Source organism: Papio anubis, chromosome 1 (assembly GCF_008728515.1).
Source record: "Papio anubis isolate 15944 chromosome 1, Panubis1.0, whole genome shotgun sequence".
Lineage (NCBI taxonomy): Eukaryota > Metazoa > Chordata > Mammalia > Primates > Cercopithecidae > Papio > Papio anubis.
Window position 1 is genome coordinate 218118749 of NC_044976.1, and position 18724 is coordinate 218137472.

General features: G+C 52.1%; 1 protein-coding gene across 4 annotated transcripts; it reads right to left on the reverse strand.

Moving 5' to 3' along the window:
* Positions 1-423: 423 nt before the first annotated feature.
* Positions 424-16644, reverse strand: SH3BP5L (SH3 binding domain protein 5 like). 4 transcript variants are annotated; one of them, XM_031660495.1, is made up of 8 exons: positions 11107-12589; positions 10508-10827; positions 9961-10091; positions 6776-6838; positions 6492-6620; positions 4376-4537; positions 2924-3097; positions 424-2343 (listed from the first exon to the last, which is right to left on the reverse strand). In XM_031660495.1, the coding sequence occupies exons 6-8, from the start codon at positions 4484-4486 to the stop codon at positions 1873-1875; spliced, it is 756 nt and encodes a 251-aa protein (XP_031516355.1). In that variant the 5' UTR covers positions 4487-4537; positions 6492-6620; positions 6776-6838; positions 9961-10091; positions 10508-10827; positions 11107-12589; the 3' UTR covers positions 424-1872. The 4 variants fall into 4 exon arrangements, with proteins under 4 accessions (XP_031516355.1, XP_003893676.1, XP_031516352.1 ...); XM_003893627.5 differs by lacking the exons at positions 9961-10091; positions 10508-10827; positions 11107-12589 and adding exons at positions 14636-15249; positions 15715-16644; XM_031660492.1 differs by lacking the exons at positions 10508-10827; positions 11107-12589 and adding an exon at positions 14636-14747.
* Positions 16645-18724: the final 2080 nt, after the last annotated feature.

Here is an 18724-nt window from a genome sequence, read left to right on the forward strand (position 1 = left end):
TACACTATATTGATAAATCTGGCATCACTACTTTTGTCCTTCCTCTGTCTTCATGCTCACATCCAGACACATCTAAGATTCCATCCCTCTGGCACTCTCATCTCTTAGCTCAGAGCCCACTCCACCCTGCAGGCCCCTTTCTACCAAACCCTCTCCTGGCACCCGTCACCTCACACAGCATGGCCCCACCAGGCACCAACTCCTCCCCTGCTTGTCTACACTTGCCCTGTACATGACCACCCTGGCCATGGGGCCTTGCACGCCCCCAAGAGCATGCATAGCGTGGCTCACTCAATCTGGTCCTTCACTTCCCTTCCCTGACCACACCATCTAAAGAGCCTGTCGCCTCACCCTGCTCTTTCCTCCCCCAACCCTTGCCTCATCTTTGCGCCTTTTCTCTTCCTCCAGCAAGGACAGTAGAAGTTAACTGTTACATAAACTACTTTATTTAAATAAAACCAGTAAAGACCCTTTCCCCCTTACACACCAGCACATGCACGCACGCACACCCACACCCTCCCTCCCTTTCTGCTCTCTGCCCATGGCCACCTCAAACCCCGAGGTTCTCATCGTGACCAACCTCCCTCGACCTGTAGACCCCGTGTGGAGTCCAGATGCCCACTCATCCCGGTCGCTGGCAGAACATGGGCCTAGACAAGAGCTCTCCACTATCCTGGGGTGGGTCAAAAGGAAGGACCGGTTCTCCCAAGGCACCCAGATCTGGTGTGGCTTCCCTACAAACGGGGAGCACGGTCCCAGGCAGCTGGAGCTGCTCCCCACGGACGGCAGGACTTTTCACCCCAAGCCAACCCCTCCCTGTAACAAAGGAAGTGAAGAGGGTTGGCAGCCAAGCTTGAGTGTGCCCCGAGGGATCCTGCGGTAGGTATTGAGTTTGGGTAAGAGCAAGGGAGAGCAATTGAGCACCAAATTCCCTAACCCCGCCCTGCAGGTGGGTGCTAAGTCAGTTCAGCATCCTCTGCCCAGAAAAAGTAAACACAACTGTGCAGCAAGTGAGGGTGGGAATGACGGGCCTAAGCCTTCAGGACCTCGTGACTTCACCCCCACCACGGGCCCTCTTAGGGACCCACTAGCACCTTGGCAATGTTGAGGACCCAGCCCAGCGGAAACACCGCACCCACAGGAGCCAGTCTGGAGTGGGTGATGTTCCCTATGTTGACAGTGGGGTTGGGTTTCTCTCCCTGACACCAGCTTCCTGCAGGTTCTGTAAGCTCTGCTTTGGGGCACACATTGCAGAGCGCCTCGGCTCATGAAAGGGAACGCTGAAGGGAAAGGTGGTGTCTTCCAGAGGCACACAGCACGTCTTACAGGTTACACACGCGCCGGCTGGAACAGGACGGGGGTGCAGGGCGCAGCAGCATATCCAGGGTGCCCTCCAGAGTTGCCTTGGGAAGGGGGGCGGGGCCAGAAAACCAACGGGAGGGGTGCTTGTCTGTCCCCTCCGACCGGAGTACGCAGGCCCAGCACCCATTTTCTCTGATGAGCTTCCCAGTGCCTTCCAGACCCAGTTCCCTGAGGGAAAAAGCCAAACAGATGGAAAGAGAGGGAGCAGAAAGGGAAAGCAAAGGGTCAATGCCCTGCAGATTGTGATGAGCCAGCAGCAGGGGCAGGCAGAGCGCCGAGGGCAAGCCTTCCGGACGGGTAAGGCAAACAGAGCTACCTGCTGAAGGGAAGGGGGAGGCTGTGAGAACGCCAGGGCAGGCACAGAGGACTCGACACAGCTGGCCTCTCCAGGGAAGCACTGGAGAAGGGGACCTCCGGGAAGCCAAGGCCCCAGAGGAGAGGGCGTGAGAAGCCTGGGGGCCCCAACCGGCCCAGGACAGCAGATTCAAGCCAGGAACGCCGGTCCCTCCACTACAGGCTGACACTGCGCTGGTGCCGACCCCCACGGACTCCGCCGTCGCTGCCCCGGCGCCCTCCACTCCGGGTTCCCAGCTCTTGGCCGTCCAGACTGACGTGGTCCGAGAGGCCTCGCAAGTGCTCCACGGAGTCGCACTTCTGCAGGTCCGAAGCCACCGTACGCAGGCTCAGCAGACTCAGGGTGTCGGTGTCGGGGGCGGGGCCGGGCCCCAGGCTGCTGCCCTCCTCCAGCCCCGCGCCCTCGGCCCCCTCAATCCCGCTGTCTCCGTCCTCTATGTCCTCAGGTCCTGCTTCAGCCCCCACGGGGGAGGAGCGCCGAGGGCCCAGCGGGTGGGGAGGCAGACCCCCGCGGCGCCGCGCGTGAATCTGCTCGCTGATCTGCTCCAGGTTGCGAAGGGCCACTGAGTAGCGCGTCTTGGCCTGAGCGACCTGCTGCTCCAGTTCTGTTACCTTGGCCTTGTGCTCCTGCAGAGGACAGAACAGAGTCAGGCGACCCGTGGTGCACGCCCCACCTTACCCAGCACTCTGCACTGAGGTCTGAGGGCCTGCTCCCCCCCACCCCGAGTACCTGGACAGCTGGCTCAGCACCCACCACAGACCCACCACACCCTTCCCAGCTCCACTGGCTCTCTGGGCTGTTCTTCCCAGCAATCCTGCTCCTGACCTGGGCCCCACCTTCCAGGGCCTTCCTCTCCACCAGCTCCTGCTCCTCATCCTCTCCCCACTGTTCCCCTTCACCCCAGGGCTGGTTCTTCTTCCCCATCCCTGGGTTTCTACCAGTTCTTTTCCTCGTTTACCTCCCTTCTTCCAACTACGTTCGCGCCGTCACCAGCCCCCATCCCTGCCTCCCACTCCTGCAAGGTCATCTGGAATATGTGTGCCACCACCCTTCCCCACCACTGGCCGCTGGCCTCACCTTGGCCACTTCACCAAGATGGCCCAGAGAGGCCGACCAGCATCCCCTCCAGCTGCCCTCACTTTCCATGCCTGCCCCTGCCTGCACCCCTACCTAGCCATTCCTCCTCCCCCTCACCCACTCAGCTACCTCCAGGATCTGGCTGAACTGGGCCTTGAGCTCAAAGTAGGGGCGGCTCTTGCCGATGGCCCTCCGGAGCGTCTTCTGCAGGGCTTGGACCCGAGCCTCAGCCTGTTGGCACAGCCGAGTCACTCGCTGGTGCTCCCGCTCACCTCGAAGCCGTTCTTCCTCCGCCTCGTTCACCTGGCCCAGAGGGACACATCACTGAGCCGGGACCCAGGCTTCAGTCTCTGGCATCTGCCCCAGGCTGCCAACCTGAACAATGCCCTGGGGGGAACCCAAACAGGAACATCCTCTGCAAACCCTCAACTGTGTACAGAGCCCGAGACACGCAGGGGAACAGAGCGTCTGTGAGCCTCCAGAGAGCTTATTTCTGTGTCTCTTGGATCTGCTGCCTGACCACTGAGGACCACATCACAGGCACATGCCTCTGAGCCACCTCTTCCCATGTTCTTGCCTCCTGTCACCTGCACCACTGGCTACTCAGCTTTGCTGCTGCCAGGAAAGGGACACTGGCGCCCACTCAACCACTTGAGCATCAAGGGAATGTGCCAGCACATCACACATCTGCAGCAGCCACTCTCTTCAGGGAGCCCTCAGTGCCAACGGTTAGGGATCTGGGAATGAGAAGAGCCCGTGTGGGGAGCCACAGCTGTACACTGGGTTCTCCAGGTTTCCACACCCTATGTGGGCACCGTCCAGGACACGTGGGCCAAGGCTGGATGGGGCTCTGGGGTGCTTCTGCTCAGGGTGTTCGACAGTTGGCCCACTTGTCCTGGTAGACAGGGTGGCTGGAGCCCTCACCTGCTCCCTGTTCCAGGGTAGCTCTAGACTGTACACCATCCCCTAACCCCTCCCCCAGTGCTGTGTGCTCTCATTTGCATGAGCTCTAGAGTAGAAGTGAGGTGCCTGTTCTGTGCGAGGGGCAGATGAAGAATCACAAGCCACAAACACCCCCTGAGGAGCTGACACCTGCCCTGTGCAAGCTGAAGGTGGCAGACAGGGCCAATGGCAGAGATCCTTCCGCTCCCCAGTTCCCTTTCAGGAGCTTGGAAATGATACATAAATTATACTTCAAAACTCGAAGTGTATTGTCAGAGCTCAAAAGCAGGAAAGGGAGCAGATTCTGAAAACAGACGCGAGGAGTCACACAGCTAAACATAACAAAATGTGAATGTTGAATCCAGAGTATCCACCAGGGATGAATTGTTTGGGTTAGTCCCACACCTGGAGGCGAACGTTCGAGAGCCCAGGATGACATTCTAAGTAAGAGGGAGATGGAATATGGGAGGCACTGGAGGCCAAACAGGACAGAAAACGAGGACCAGGTTTTGCCTGAAACAGAATCAAAGTTGAAAGAAGGCGAGAGTGGAGGAAAGAGTGAGGAGGTGAGGTGATAAAGACATAGCACAGAATGGATGAGAACCAGCGAAGGGGACCTGCCGGCACCGCCCACCTCACCTTGCAGGTGGCATGGTTCAGCATCTCCTGCCACGTGGGGTCCAGTCGGTTCTTGTCGGCCATGACGCCCTGCTCAGCCACAAACACCATTTCCCGAGCAGCGTTGTGCATGCTCACGGCTCGCTCATACCGCAGCGCTGCCTTCTGTGTCTCCTGCTGAGCCTGGGGGGAGAGGGATATCAGGACGGGGAATCCCGAGGGACCCCAGCTGCCCATGGAGACCCGTAATAGATGTGAGGATAAGAGAAGGAGGAAGGCCTACTAGCAATGTCGGCTTCATTTCCCAAACTGTGCTGAGGATAAATGCCAAGGAAGCAACATTCTATAAAGAATATTTCATAAGGATATGGACTAGAAGAAATAAAAAATTTGCCAGTGGAGGGTAGGTGTGTGAAATCCAGCACTCCCAAAGGCTGCTAGCCTTTTGCCTAGGGAAAACAAAGGAAAATACAAACCATTTTAGTGTAAGGTGGTTAGCAACATGGACAGAGTCTTACAGAAAAGATGACCTTGAGACCATCAATTCCATGTTCAGCAGGCAAGCTGAAGGAAATAATCGGACAAGTTCAGAGACAGTCATCACAGCCACACCAACCCAGCAAAAACCGAAACAAACCTAACTTTTCAGTTACAGGACATTGGTTAAATAAATAACAGTACATCTAATATAAGAAAATAAGCTGGGCGCAGTGGCTTCTGCCTGTGAGCCCATCTACTTGTGAGGCTGAGGGAGGAGGATTATTGAGCCTAGGAGTTTGAGGTTACAGTGAGCTATGATCACACCACTGTACTCCAGTCTGGGCAACAGAGCAAGACCCCATCTCTTAAAAAAATGAAATATTCACTAATCAGTCCTTTAAAATGACAGCATGGATGTACAGTGATTGACCTGGAACCATGTGATAATGCTAGTAAAAGAACGAAACAGCACACACCGTGTAATCTCATTTTGGCGGATATATATATATATATATACACACACACACACACACACACACACACGGACACAAGACATGAGCACATGGTTATCTGTGCTCTGTTAATCGTACTTTTATTTTCTACACTTTACGACGCGTTGATGTCTGGGGGACCTTGCTGGCCAAGGAGAAAAGGCCCCTTCCAGGGCTACTTTCTAGAGACAGCAAACCCCCCTGTAAGTGTGTCTTTCACATGCAAACCAACCAACCAATCCAAAGCCTGGATCCCCAACTAGCTCCTTTACCTACTTCTCACCCACCAAGCCAATATTTCCTCTGCCCTGAGTCATCCCAGGGCCAGGTACTAGACAATTAGAGGCCACCCCTATAGCCCAGGGCCTAGCAAAATTATTCCAACTATCCACTCCTAAGCTTATCCAAACTTGTCTACCCTGCCTCACCTACTCCTTTCCACAAAAATCACAATAAGGCTCCACGCTATGCTTTCTCCTTCACTTCTTCCGCCTCCTGAAGGACCCCAGTTGCTTCCCAGTGTGGCCCTGCATGGCATGGTATGTCCCCTCCTCTTGGGAACAAACTCTTCTTCCAAGGCAGTTGTCTCTGTATCTGTCACCTCAACATGCAGGATGAAAACAAATCCCAGGAAACAAAATGCATAAAACGTGCATGGTAGGATTTTGGGTGGTTTTTGTTTCCTTCTTATTTTATTATGTTTTTCCAAAGGTGAACACACACTACTTGTTAAAAATAATTTGTTACAGAAAAAAGGGGTGTGGGATGGGGAAAAGAGTGAGGAGAAAGCAAAGCAAAGATTCAGAAGAGAGACATGAACCAAAGGGAAGAGGAAATGGCAGTAGATGAAAACAGTAGGATGTTAGAACTGACATATCTGATATACCCTAAAGCCTGGTTCCTGATACGCAGAAGGCACTTAAATATTAGCAGGGCTGAACTAAATGTTCTCCCACACCCTCCCTCACCATTTTATAGACCATGAGCCCAGGGCCCACGGTGGTAAAGGAACCTCTGAGCCCACAGAGCTTGTTCCGACCAGCAGGTCTAGCCCAGGGTTCTGCCCTCAGGTCTGGTGCTTTGTCTCTCAGTTCACATAGAGACAGAAGAATCCACGGACAGGCTCAGCATGTAGCCTTCCGCAAACATGGGTCAGCCAGCCATACCTCCTTAGCCAGCCGCCGAGCCTCATAGTAGGGCCGGGCTTTCTCGATGCAGCTTCCCAAGTGGGAACCCTGTGTATTCAGTTTCCTCGCCGACTCCTGCAGGATCCTCCGATAGGTGGTCCTGGCCTCCTGGAAAGGAACAAGGCAAAGGAAAGGCACATGTTTGGGTCCCAGCTCCTCTCGTTTCTCAGACACACCCCTCCCACTGCCACTGCCTCAATCTGGGAAAGAGACAGAGATGCTTCCAAGGACCAGCCCAAGCACACAAGGAAGAAAACACTCACATCCAGCTGAAGTTCCACCTGGTTGATCTCCTCGCTGGCCTGGTTCAGGTGCTCCAGCTCCTCCTGCCACAGAGAGGGGTGGCAAATTAGTGCGGTGGAAGGAAGTAGCCTTGAGTGAACCGTGCAAGGCAGGAGCAATACAGAGAGAGAGCGCCCCACTTGCCCAGGGAAAGGAGGTGAGGCACTCAGGAAAGGAGAGAAGACATGGAGATTGCCACATACTTTCTTGTCTATCTGGGAGCTGACATATACAATCTCACGTAATCCTCACAACTCTACCTTGTTTTGGGTAGTAAAACCCCACTTTGCAGGATGAAGAAATTGAGGTTTGGAGAATGCAACACCAATATGCACAGCGTGCAGTTGTGGTGAGTCCTGACGCTCTCCATCAGATTGCGGCACTTCCTCAAATGGAGGGGTCTTCTTGGACCTGAGGGCTCTCTCTCTGCGAGAGGATGGCCACCTGGACCAGGGCAGGGCCACTCAGTCAGCACATGTCTACTGCATACTTATCACCTCTCGGGACCCTGACACCTGAGAATTCAGGACATAGAGGTGGCAGCTTACAGCCTGTGAGGAAACCCAGCAAGTCAGCCGCAGGCCCTGGGCAGTATGTGCAGCCTTGTGAGGGGTGGGTGTGGGTGCCCTCTGGGCAGCAAGGTCACCCACCTGGGTGGCAGCAGGTCAGGGTAGGATGCCTGGAACACTTGCTCCCCAGCTGGGAGGGCTTCATAGACACAAAAGTGCCAGTGGATGGCTGGGCGCGGTGGCTCACGCCTGTAATCCCAGCACTTTGGGAGGCCGAGGCAGGCAGATCACCTGAGGTCAGGAGTTCGAGACCAGCCTGAGCAACATGGTGAAACCCCGTCTCTACTAAAAATACAAAAATTAGCTGGGCGTGGCAGCGTGCACCTTTAGTCCCAGCTACTCGGGAGGCAGAGGCAGGAGAATCACTTGAACCTGGGAGGCAGAGGCTGCAGTGAGCCGAGATCGTGCCACTGCACTCCAGCCTGGGCAACACAGCGAGACTGTCTAAAAAAATTAAGTGCCAGTGAAGAACAAAGGGCCAAGGAACCAAAGGGGAGCAGGTACCCTGGGCAGACAAGTTGGCAGCTGAGAAGGTCAGTGAGGCTACAGCACCATGGGAGGTAGTACCAGGCGTTTTTGCAATGGCAAAAGGGTCTCTCAGAGCCTGGTGCCAATGTAACAAAAGCCTGGGGGAGCCAGGGAGAAAAAAGTGGAGGCTGGGACGGGCGTGGTGGCTCACACCTGTAATCCCAGCACTTTGGGAGGCAGAGATAGGCGGATCACTTGAGGCCAGGAGTTCAAGACTGGCCTGGCCAACAGGGTGAAGCCCTGTCTCTAGTAAAAATACAAAAATTAGCTGGGCGTGATGGCACACACCTATAATCCCAGCTACTTGGGAGGCTGAGGCATGAGAGTCACTTGAACCTGGGGGGCAGGGGTTGCAGCAAGCCCAGATCGTGCCACCGCACTCCAGCCTAGGTGACACAGTGAGACTCCATCTCAAAGAAAAAAAAAAATAGGTGGAGGCTGTCTGTAGTATTCCAGGTGGCAGAGGAGAGGGCAGATCCCAAGGAAACGCAGGACGCAGAATCACAAGGGCTTGGTGGATGACTAAGGTCAAGATTAGGAAAGTGTATAGAGTCCAAGAAGCCTTTGGCCTGCTTGGGCAATGGGTGACCATGACCACAGGTCCCCGCGGAGCAGATCCTGTGGGAGGGAGAGACCTGGGGAGAAGTCGCTGGACAAGCTGGTTTGAGTGTCTCCCTGGCCCCTGGAAGGACTGAAGAGAGAAGCAATAGAACCATCCAGGGCTTTCCATGAAATGGCAGAGAGCTGAAAGGGGTTCTGGCCTCAAGTCATCCTCCCTTGCCCGAGAAAACACAAAAGTTCCCAGAGCCCCTGGTGAGCCAAGGACACTACTGAGGAGCAGTGCTGGTCTGTGCCAAGGGCCTTGTGCCAGGAAATACCTGGTGCCGAGCTACAGGATTTGCCTTCACCAGCCCCTGCTGTCTCTGGACAGGAGGCTAGACAGGCCAGAGGGACCCAGCCCAGCAAGTGCCTGCTGCCCAGACCCATGACCTGCACTTGGCAGCAATCCCACAATCACTTCCCATTCACATGGCCGTGATGTTGGCCCCCACTCACCTCATTCAGGCCTTTCAGCAACCCAGTGCGGGAGTCAGGCTGACACGTGCAATCTTCCTTTTAGTCCCTTCTATCCCTTCTATCCTCCCCCCATCCCCTGCCTTGATCCTGCAAAGATTTGGGTCAGCAGGTAAGAATACAGGAAACCAGTGTAACATGTTAATTACAGGAAAAGGAAGAACACAAAGGTAGAAACCTGTCATGGAATGAGGATGAGGATATGAAACGCACACACCTGCAACAGTGTAGACCCTGCCTAAGGAGGGCCACAAATCTGGCTCTAAACTAGGGGTATCCAATCTTTTTGCTTCCCTGGAACACACTGAAAGAAGAACTGTCCTGGGCTACACATAAAATACACTAACACTAGCTATAGCTGATGAACTAAAAAAAAAAAAAAATCGTGGGCTGGCACAGTGGCTCACACCTGTAATCCTAGCACTTCAGGAGGCCGAGGTGGGCAGACTGCCTGAGCTCAGGAGTTTGAGACCAGCCTGGGCAACATGATGCAAAGCCCATCTCTACTAAAATACAAAAACAATAGCTGGGTGTGGTGGTGCACACCTGTAGTCCCAGCTACTGGGATGGCTGAGGCAGGAGAATCACTTGAATCTGGGAGGCGGAGGTTGCAGTGGTCCGAGATTGTGCCACTGCATTCCAGCCTGGGTGAGAGAGCAAGACTGTCTCCAAAAAAAAAATCGCAAAAAAATCTCATCATGTTTTAAGAAAAGTTTACAAATTTGTATTGGGCGGTGTTCAAAGCCATCCTGGGCTGCATGCAGCCCGCAGGCCACTGGTTGAACAAGCTTGCTCTCGACTCTCTTGAAGAGACCTACTCAACAGAAATGTAACAGGAGCTGCATGTGGAATTTTTAATTCTAGAAGCCACATTTTTTAAAAGTAAAAAATAAAAACAAAATGAGTGAAATTATAAAAATACATTTAACCCAATATATCCAAAATATCATTTCGACTTGTGATCAGCATAAAATAATATTATTATCCATACTTACACTTTTTTAAACTAAGTCTTCAAAATCCATATGCACTTGACTCTTAGGACACATCTCAACCTAGACCGTGGCATGTGGCTCCTGTGTTGGATGGCGAAGGTCTAGAAGTTGTTGTATTTGGGTAGATGCATCTACAGTGTCACACAACGCAGTGTCCATAAAATAACTATTCTGGAAGAACAGGCAGCCAACACAGCTCAGGACCCCAGAGGAGGCATAGGGTCAGCACCAGCACTACCAGACACATAGAACTCCAGGTTTCACTGTGCCTTCCTAACAGAGACACCACCATCCACTGACATGGTCACCCTAACTGGCCCTAAAAACGCAACGTCTGTCAAGGTGAAAGGCAACCTATCTCCCTGGGGGCCCAGCTTCCTGTGGCTTGACGTGGCCTACAGGGGCTTTTAGGCTATCTGGGAGACGAGTGACCAGTTCTTTCAGCACCTCCTCTGGAATATTCTTTCTCAGCTCCTTCGCATTTGATAGATGAGAAACAATCAGGCAGAAAATTAGTGACAGACTTGGGTCTGGATCCAGGACCAACCTTTGATCTCACTTTCCTTCCACTGTGACCACCGTCCTGGGACTGAGGACACCGTTGGAAGGACATCTCAGTACAGAAGGAAGTGCTGTCATCTAGGAAAACCACAGCCTGGGTAGGAAAAGGGCAGGGCTTGGAAATGCAGCAAACATTGACTGCGGGAGTTCAGTTGGTAAAGGCCACCCTGCAATGTTCATGTGGCAAATCAAAGTCCAAGACTGGACCCTCACTGGATTCCATGGCCTAAAACGCTCCCAGTCACCAACTTCCAGCTCCTGACAAGACAATCAACGCACCGGACGGCTCAGCATCGGCTGTGACTACTGGAAAAAGGACAGGAAGAGCTGTTGCTGTTTGCAAGTGGCAGCAATGGGCATTATCTTTCCATATGGGAACTAGCATCCCAACAGCACCTCCAACAATTTACAAAAAGCCATCTGCTGATGGGATCTGTCCCCTCAGAGTCACAAAGCTCTATCTAACAGGACAAGAAGATGCCTGGGGAGCAAAGCAGCCTGGAGGGCAAGGTCAGCACGGGAGGGAGGGGGAGAGCCCGCCTTGGGGATACCCAGGGAAAGGCTGAGCAGGAATCCACGGAGGACCTGGGACGGTTTTGGGCAGTCAGCAACACATTCCATTTGGCCTGCTTCACCAGGGACTCCTGGCACTCAGCTGAAATGGAATTCGAGGAGGACAAAGTCTGAATCAGCATGCATTATCCATCAGTGAGCCAGCAGCCAGCAGGGAGGGTGACCTTCCCAGGGCACAGCAGTCAAATTCCCAGGATGCCAGGACACTGAATCAAAGGCATGGGGACTCAGGCTGCAGATGCTCCCACCCCACCTCGTCTTTTGTGCAGACCATCAAAAGACTCAAGCTAATGGTAACTGGGGCCAGGGTGATGACTGTCCTGTGAAAGCTAAATCCATACTTCTAGATGAGGTCACAGAGGTTGCCAAGTCACCCTAAAGAGTTTGGAAAGGAGCAGGTAAACGAGTGCACTCACAGCTGAGGAAAGAACACTAAGAGGAGGCTCAAAAGTCACAGAACAGACCCAGGTCCATCCTAGATCCACGCTCCTTTCCTCTTCCCTCCACTGGAGCCCTCTCGGAAGTCTGAGGATGAGCCTGGAGGACTCAAAAGAACTCCACTAAGATCGTGACATGCAGACACAGTCAGCAGCCTTCCCTGGAGGGACAGCACACTCCAGGTAGGCACCAGCTGACTTTCTTCCAACTTCCAGAGGAATTCCACCATAAATGGCCATGGAGTTGCCTGCCTGCGAAGGATCCCCAGCCCCAGGTCAGAGAGGGCCTCATCCTAAGGACAGCCTTTCTGGGAGGTTCAGAAAATATCGAAACAGGTGCCCTACCTTTGGGATATACCTGGCCCAGTGGATTTGGCTCTGACTGCAACATTAGAATCCCTTCTCACCCCACCCAGACTAAGAGAATCCACGTGTCTAGAAAGGCTCAGGTAAGGGTATTTTGGAAGCTCCCTGGTGACTTTTTATGGACTCTGGATGGAAATCCAGTAAACGCACTGAGAATCCAGAGAAATGAACACCCACTTAAAGCACTGAAACACGTGATCAGAGCAATGTGCACGGTCTGGTGAACTGTCAACACTAAAAGGGACCTCGAAAGACGAACACCCCAATCTCCTCCTCATCTTGAAAGCCCAACCACAGAAAGGCAAAATGCCACCGGCCTCCTCCAGGAAGGGCTACCTCTCTCTTACAGCAAGAAGACACTAACTCCCTGCTGAGGTCAGAGCACTGGCCTAGCCACACCTGTGTCATCAAATGAGGGAAGCTATTACTAGACCTTCCCTTCCTATACAACCTACAACACTCCACAACGTGCTGTGCCGTTTAGGAAGAGAGACCAGGGTCTGGTTTACCCTCCTTGCACCAGTGACACCACAAGCTCAATGGAGGCAAAGTAAACCTTACGCCAGCTCAGTGTACTCCAACTCTCACAGAGCGCATCTGATACAAGAGTCAGTGATGACAGAATGTTCTATTTCTGCACTGTCAGTATAGCATTGAGGAACTGCTTTTTTTTTTTTCCTGAGACGGAGTTTCGCTCTTGTCACCCAGGCTGGAGTGCAGTGGCACAATCTCAGCTCACTGCAACCTCTGCCTCCTGGGTTCAAGTGATTCTCCTGCCTCAACCTCCCAAGTAGCTGGGATGACAGGCACCCGCCACAACACCCGGCTAATTGTTTTTATTTTTAGTAGATACAGGGTTTCACCATGTTGGCCAGGCTGGTCTCGAACTCCTGACCTCAACTGATCCACCTGCCTCTGCCTCCCAAAGTGCTGGGATTATAGGTGTGAGCCACCACGTCCGGCCGAGGAACTGCATTTTTACATGTTAATTTTAATCGATCGTGTTTCAGTAGCCACATGCAGCTAGTCCACCCTATTAAACAGCACGGTGCAAGTATGACTCTTCCCACTACTACCATTGCGGACACTGGAAAAATACACAGGAGTAGCAGAGGCCAAGTAAAGAGACCACAGTGGATTCTCCTCTGCAGAAACCGCCTCTGGAGCAGGGCAAGGAAGGCTGCAGGGAGGCACATAATGCACGTTACACAGCCCTCCTCCGCAAGCAACAGAGAGAGTCTTTCCCAAAGTGGTATCTACAAACTATCACCAAGGAACAAGCAAAAAGAGTTTGAGAAAGAACTGTAGACTTGTGTCAGAGCAGAGCAAGAATGAGTTGTGCAAATCAGCTAGACCAACTGCTCACTTTACAGATGAAGAAACTGAGGCTCACAAATGTAAAGAAACTTCCATAAAAATCATAAATCATGGGGTTGGAGGTAGCATGAAACTCAGCCCAAGGCTTTTTTCACTACAACTGATTTCCTCAGAGGATGATAAATCTGTAGAATTAGCAAAAGAAACTGGCTGTTTTCAATGCAATGTCAGGCACAGCAGAAATAAATTACTGACTCATGCCAGAAACGAATGGCTCACCACTGCTCCATTATAAGCATGGACACAGCAGAAGAGGAACCCACACACACACACATATCCCAGGAACCCACACAGAGAGAGAAGGAAGAATGCCAGGACTGGCTTTGATTTCTTCCCAACTCACTGGAGTAATCCCATAAAGGTTTGCTGACAGGTAAGCCTAGGAATTTGAGCCTTCGTACGTTCTTGCTCACCCATGGAAGAGTCACCTCCACAACATGAGAGTCTTGGAGATGTGACCGGACCAAATGGCAGACTCAAGCCCCAAACATGCAGAAGCATCCTCGTCATCACCTGCCCAAGCAGCTTCCTCAGGAAGTCCTTCTCAGCCAATCTCCTGAAACACTAACCCAGCTTTGACTGGCCAGGCATCTCTTCCACATGGAGTTGGTCTTCCTCACTTCCTCACCTTCCCCAGGTCTCCTACACAAAGATCTGCCTGTCCTACTAACTAGACTGTAGACACTCCAAGGCAATAAACTGCTCTTCCATTCCTTTAGGAGACCCACCATCCTGAGGGCCAGGTGTGTATGTTACTAAGGATTGGCCACAACAAAAGTTACAAATCCTTGAACATATGGGGTTTCTTTATAGATCTCAAGTTGATGCTACCTTTATAACACTGGAAAGGTCTGTTTACCAGAGTGAAACACATTATCAGAGCAATGTGGGCTGCACATCCCTGGAAGGTACTGCTGAGAAGGTGAGAAAGGGGAAAAGATTCTCTCACGCAGCCTCAAAACTGCCTCCCAATATCAAAGTCATCTCCTCTCACACAGCATCCCTAACTAAGGTGGCAGCCCCTCTGCTTCTCTGCAAAGTACAACACTCCTACCCTCCACTGACCTAAAGTGTGCCTCCCCCGTCTGCTGCCAAGTGACACTTTGCTCCTTCAGTGAAGCTTTCAGCAATGCCTGCCAAGCACTCAGGCCAGGCCTTTCTCTGCACTCCCTCAGCACTTCAGACACACAACTCTTTTGGAACTTGTCACATTACTCTGCAATGATTTGTTGACAAACTTGTTCTCCTTTCCTGCCCCAGCTGACTGGGGACAGAATAAGTCTAAGCTCTCATTCATCCGACACTCTTCAGGGAGGCTGGAATCAGGGCTCTCCTCCTCTCCCTGCTCTCAGTGTTCTCACCTGTATTCTAGGATCCAGTTCTTCCTCCTCTCTTGGGGACAATTTGGCCTCACTGCTGCTGCTTCCACCTCCTCCTGGCTCTTCTGCGACTGGGCTCCTAGGGACTTCATCCTCTGCCACTTCAGGCCGCAGTTCCCCCTGTGGGGTTTCCCGCCCTCCTGGAACCTGTCTGAGCTCAGCCATGCTGACAGGGAGAGGGCAGAGCCCTATGCACAAGAGAGGACTGACATGCTGGGACCAGGGCCCCAGCTTGGGGCTTCCTGGGTTCTAGATGGCCAGGAGAAGGGTTTCTCTCCTCAAAAGGCAGAAAACGTGGGCACAGGAAGAACCTCACACTAGGTTAGAGGTTGACATTCAAGTTGTCAGTGGGGTTCTTAGAGCTGAAGCCTTGTCTGTGCAAAAGTTCTTCCCTTCCCGCCACAGGGAGTCCACTATGAGAAACCCGGAGCAACAGCTCCAAGGCGGGGGGCAAAGGGGGCTTGGATCCTGGGCCGAGGCCTGCTAGGAGGAGCACCATTCGGGAGGGTGGAGGCAGGCGCCTCCAGGCTGTGGTGGCAGCTGGAGAGAGAAGGTTGGGCCCGAACTGAGGCTGTAGGATGAGCGTCTCTGGCGAGCTGCAGAGAAACAAAGGCCAGGTCATGTCAGCATCAAAACCGCGGCCACCAGCCCCTTCCAACTCTACATAGCCTCCCAAAAGCTACACTCTCACCACGCCCCCACCCATGTATTCCGACCAGTCCCTACCTCAACTTCTCTCCTTAGCCTTCAAGGACTTCAGATTCTACTCTTCCTCCATCCCAGCTCCTCTCGACCCAGCGCCTCCCCAGCCAGCGCCTTCGAGACTTTCCTCTGCACCCCTAGGCTTTCCTCCATCTCCTGCGGTCCCCCGCTCTTCCCACTCCACCCCCGCCCGGCTTTGCGATTCACCTTGTAACCCCGAGCCCCACCCCACCTTTTCTGTCCAACCCCAGCGACGATCTAAGCCTCCCGTCTCCAATTCCACACTCTTCTGCAATCCCAAGGACCCTACTCCCGGCCATTCTACCCAGCCATGCGCAAAACCCCCCTCACAGCCTTACCTCAGTTTACATTCCCGTCCGCGGAGCTTCTAGGCAGCAAACAATCTTCCCCCTCCCTCCCCGCAACAAGCCGATCCAACCACAAACGACCAGGCAGACCAGAAGCGGAAATACGTCATCGGTGAACAACGCCCTCCCCCCCACGCTCTCGCTCAAGCCAGGCCTCCTCGGGAGGCCTCACACGTCCCCGCCCTGCCTTCGGTTTCCGTACAAAATGGCGCCCCCCGCTGCTCAGGCTGGTCCTAGGTTGCCTCCAGACCATCCTCTACCAAGGCTGAATGAAAGAAAAACATGAATGTGGCGCTGACGAAAATTCAGGCGCGGGATGGAAGTCGAGAGTAACTGGTGAGAAGAGGAATACTAGCTATAAAATGGAGATAATAGCCTCAGAGAGAAGTGCCATCTTGCTTTACGGAGCTGCGGCGGCGGCTGTCCGGAAGCCACTTCCGGCCTGGTCCGGGAAGGCGGGCGCGGCGCCGAAAGGGAGCTGGTCAAGTTCCGGTGGCGGCTCCTGAGGCGACTCCAGTCCGGACCCTGGCGGACTTCGCCGGCGAAGCAAAGTCGATTTCCAAAAGTGACTTTCCTCCCTCCAGTGAAGGCGGCGGAACCCTGACTAACGGCGTGTGAGCGGACGGCTCCGATGGGTAAATTCCAGCCCTCGAGGCCTCTGGACCTCGCACTTGAACGACATTTTGGTGTGGTCACCAATTACTCCGTGAATACTCATCAGGAACGTAGTCAACGTTAACTCAGTTAATTCACTCGTGCACCCAGGGTCGGATGCCCGCGATGAGCAGGAGTTTGTTCCATGGCATTGTGTGTCGTTACCTGGGTCCATGAACGAGCGACCCGGTTGTCACCTCTACCTGTCGCTTGGTGAGGCGGGGGCCTAGGCCTAAGGGGAAGGGCTTCAGCGTGGCATGCTTTGTTTTTACAAAAGGCGTTAACTTCCTCGGAGTCAACTCAAAGTTTGCCCTACAGATGGAAAAGGCAAATGGGCTGAGTTCCCCTTCTTTTTGGATCCTGGCAAAGATAACCCAGCTAGACACTGAAGCAGTGGAAAAGACTTTATTCAGTAACCGCTTACAGAAAGGGAAAGAACTGACCTCTGTTCCGATTTCTACAGAAGTGATTGGGCATGTCAAAGGGAGAATGAAGGAAGGAAGGTGATCAGGGCCCAACAGTGTCAGAGAAGTGAAAAGTTACAGAGTTGATTGGCATAGATGCGATTAGGCCAGATGTGTCTGCTGGCTAGCAGCTGTAGAAGTTAGAGCGCTACTCTTATTTATTTATTTTGAGACGGAGTTTCACTCTTGTTGTCCAGGCTGGAGTGTGATGGCGCGATCTTGGCTCACTCCAACCCCCACCCCCGCAAGTACAAGAGATTCTCCTGCCTCAGTCTCCCGAGTAGCTGGGATTACAAGTGCATGGCAACACCTCTGGCTAATTTTTCTATTTTTAGTAGAGATGGGGTTTCCCCGCGTTGGCCAGGTTGGTCTCAAACTCCTGACCTCAGGTGATGCACCCGCCTAGGCATCCCAAAGTGCTAGGATTACAGGCGTGAGCCACCACGCCCAGCCTAGAGTGCTATTGTTGCACTGATATTGGGAGGTAGAGGCTCTGCCCTTCTTGACGATCCATTTCAGAGGAATGGCTCTCAGGTCCTTTAAAAGGACCTCTTGAGTTGTAGCAGACACATAAAACACCTTAAAGAGAAGAAAGAAGGATTCATAATTGTAAGCCCTTAATAAACGCCCTGAGAAAGGGAGATCACGAGCCTATCATCAGGTGTTGGCTAGAACAAACAGTAAATTCTCCTGTCTTAGCCTTGAGCTCTCTCAGGCAGGCATTTTCATGGGGGAGCTGGGGTTATCCTAGGGACGTGATCTTATACTGCTAGAAGGCATGCTAAAGTTTGTCTCTTAGTAACTCAGAGGTTTGGATGGAGTCATGTGCCAAGAGTTCTACAGTTCTCAGTCCATTTCTTCTATCCCTTCATCCCATGAATAACGATTTTTTTAACTGAGTAGAGCAAAATATATTCCTTTAAAAGAGGTGATTGAAAACAGAGATTTTCCATTAAATTGGAGGTTTTGTTTTTAAAATTACAAAAGTGATTTTTCTAATTTCAGTAAGTCAGCAGGACCTTGAGTAACATTGTCTAAGTGGACAGCTTTGATGGATAATAATGCCTCAGTCTTCTACTACAGTCCTTTTTGTTATTAAAGTGCCATACAGAAACCATAAAAATTAAATATAAGGTGATAAACATGATTTATTTGTTTTCTACCAGTCACTTTAATTTTGTAGAACTAGAATTTCACTGTAATAACCTCATTTTATCTAAGATGTTCTGTTTACCCTAGCCTGAATTCTCCAACCTTTCTTATTCAGCACTATTCCAGTACCTGTCATTCTTATACCCCACCGCATAGCTCCTTTTCTCTGTGTAATGCTTAGCAATCACAAACTGCTGCCACTTGTTACAGATCTTTGGTGGGAAAACATTATGAATACATAGAATGCCCAGACCTCTAGATCATGTCCTGAGCTTTAGCATCCCCTTTAAAGTCTCCACTGGCCTCTTCCAAGGTTGACTCTCACCCACTGAGACCAGATGTGAATCTATCATGTATAGATTGTAATATAATCCCACAAGAGTTTTTCTGCTGGGTTTGGATAATGGTTTAGGTAGGAAGAGATTGGGCGATGCTGTGCATTGATTTAACCTAAACTTGTTTATTGAAGCCAGCCACAAACATGATGAATTAAAACTTTTGTCTAGAGCTGCACTGTCCGAAAGAGCTTTAGGCAAAGAAGGAAATGTTAATCAGCTCTGCACAGTATGGTAGTCTCTAGATACATGTGGCCATTTAGAACTTGAAATGAAGCTAGTGTGATTAAGAAATTGTATTTTTTATTTTAATTTAAATAGCTATGTGTAGCTAGTGGCTCCTTTCCTGGGCAGCACGTTTGTAGAACCTACCTTTTCTATATAATTTCTTCAGAA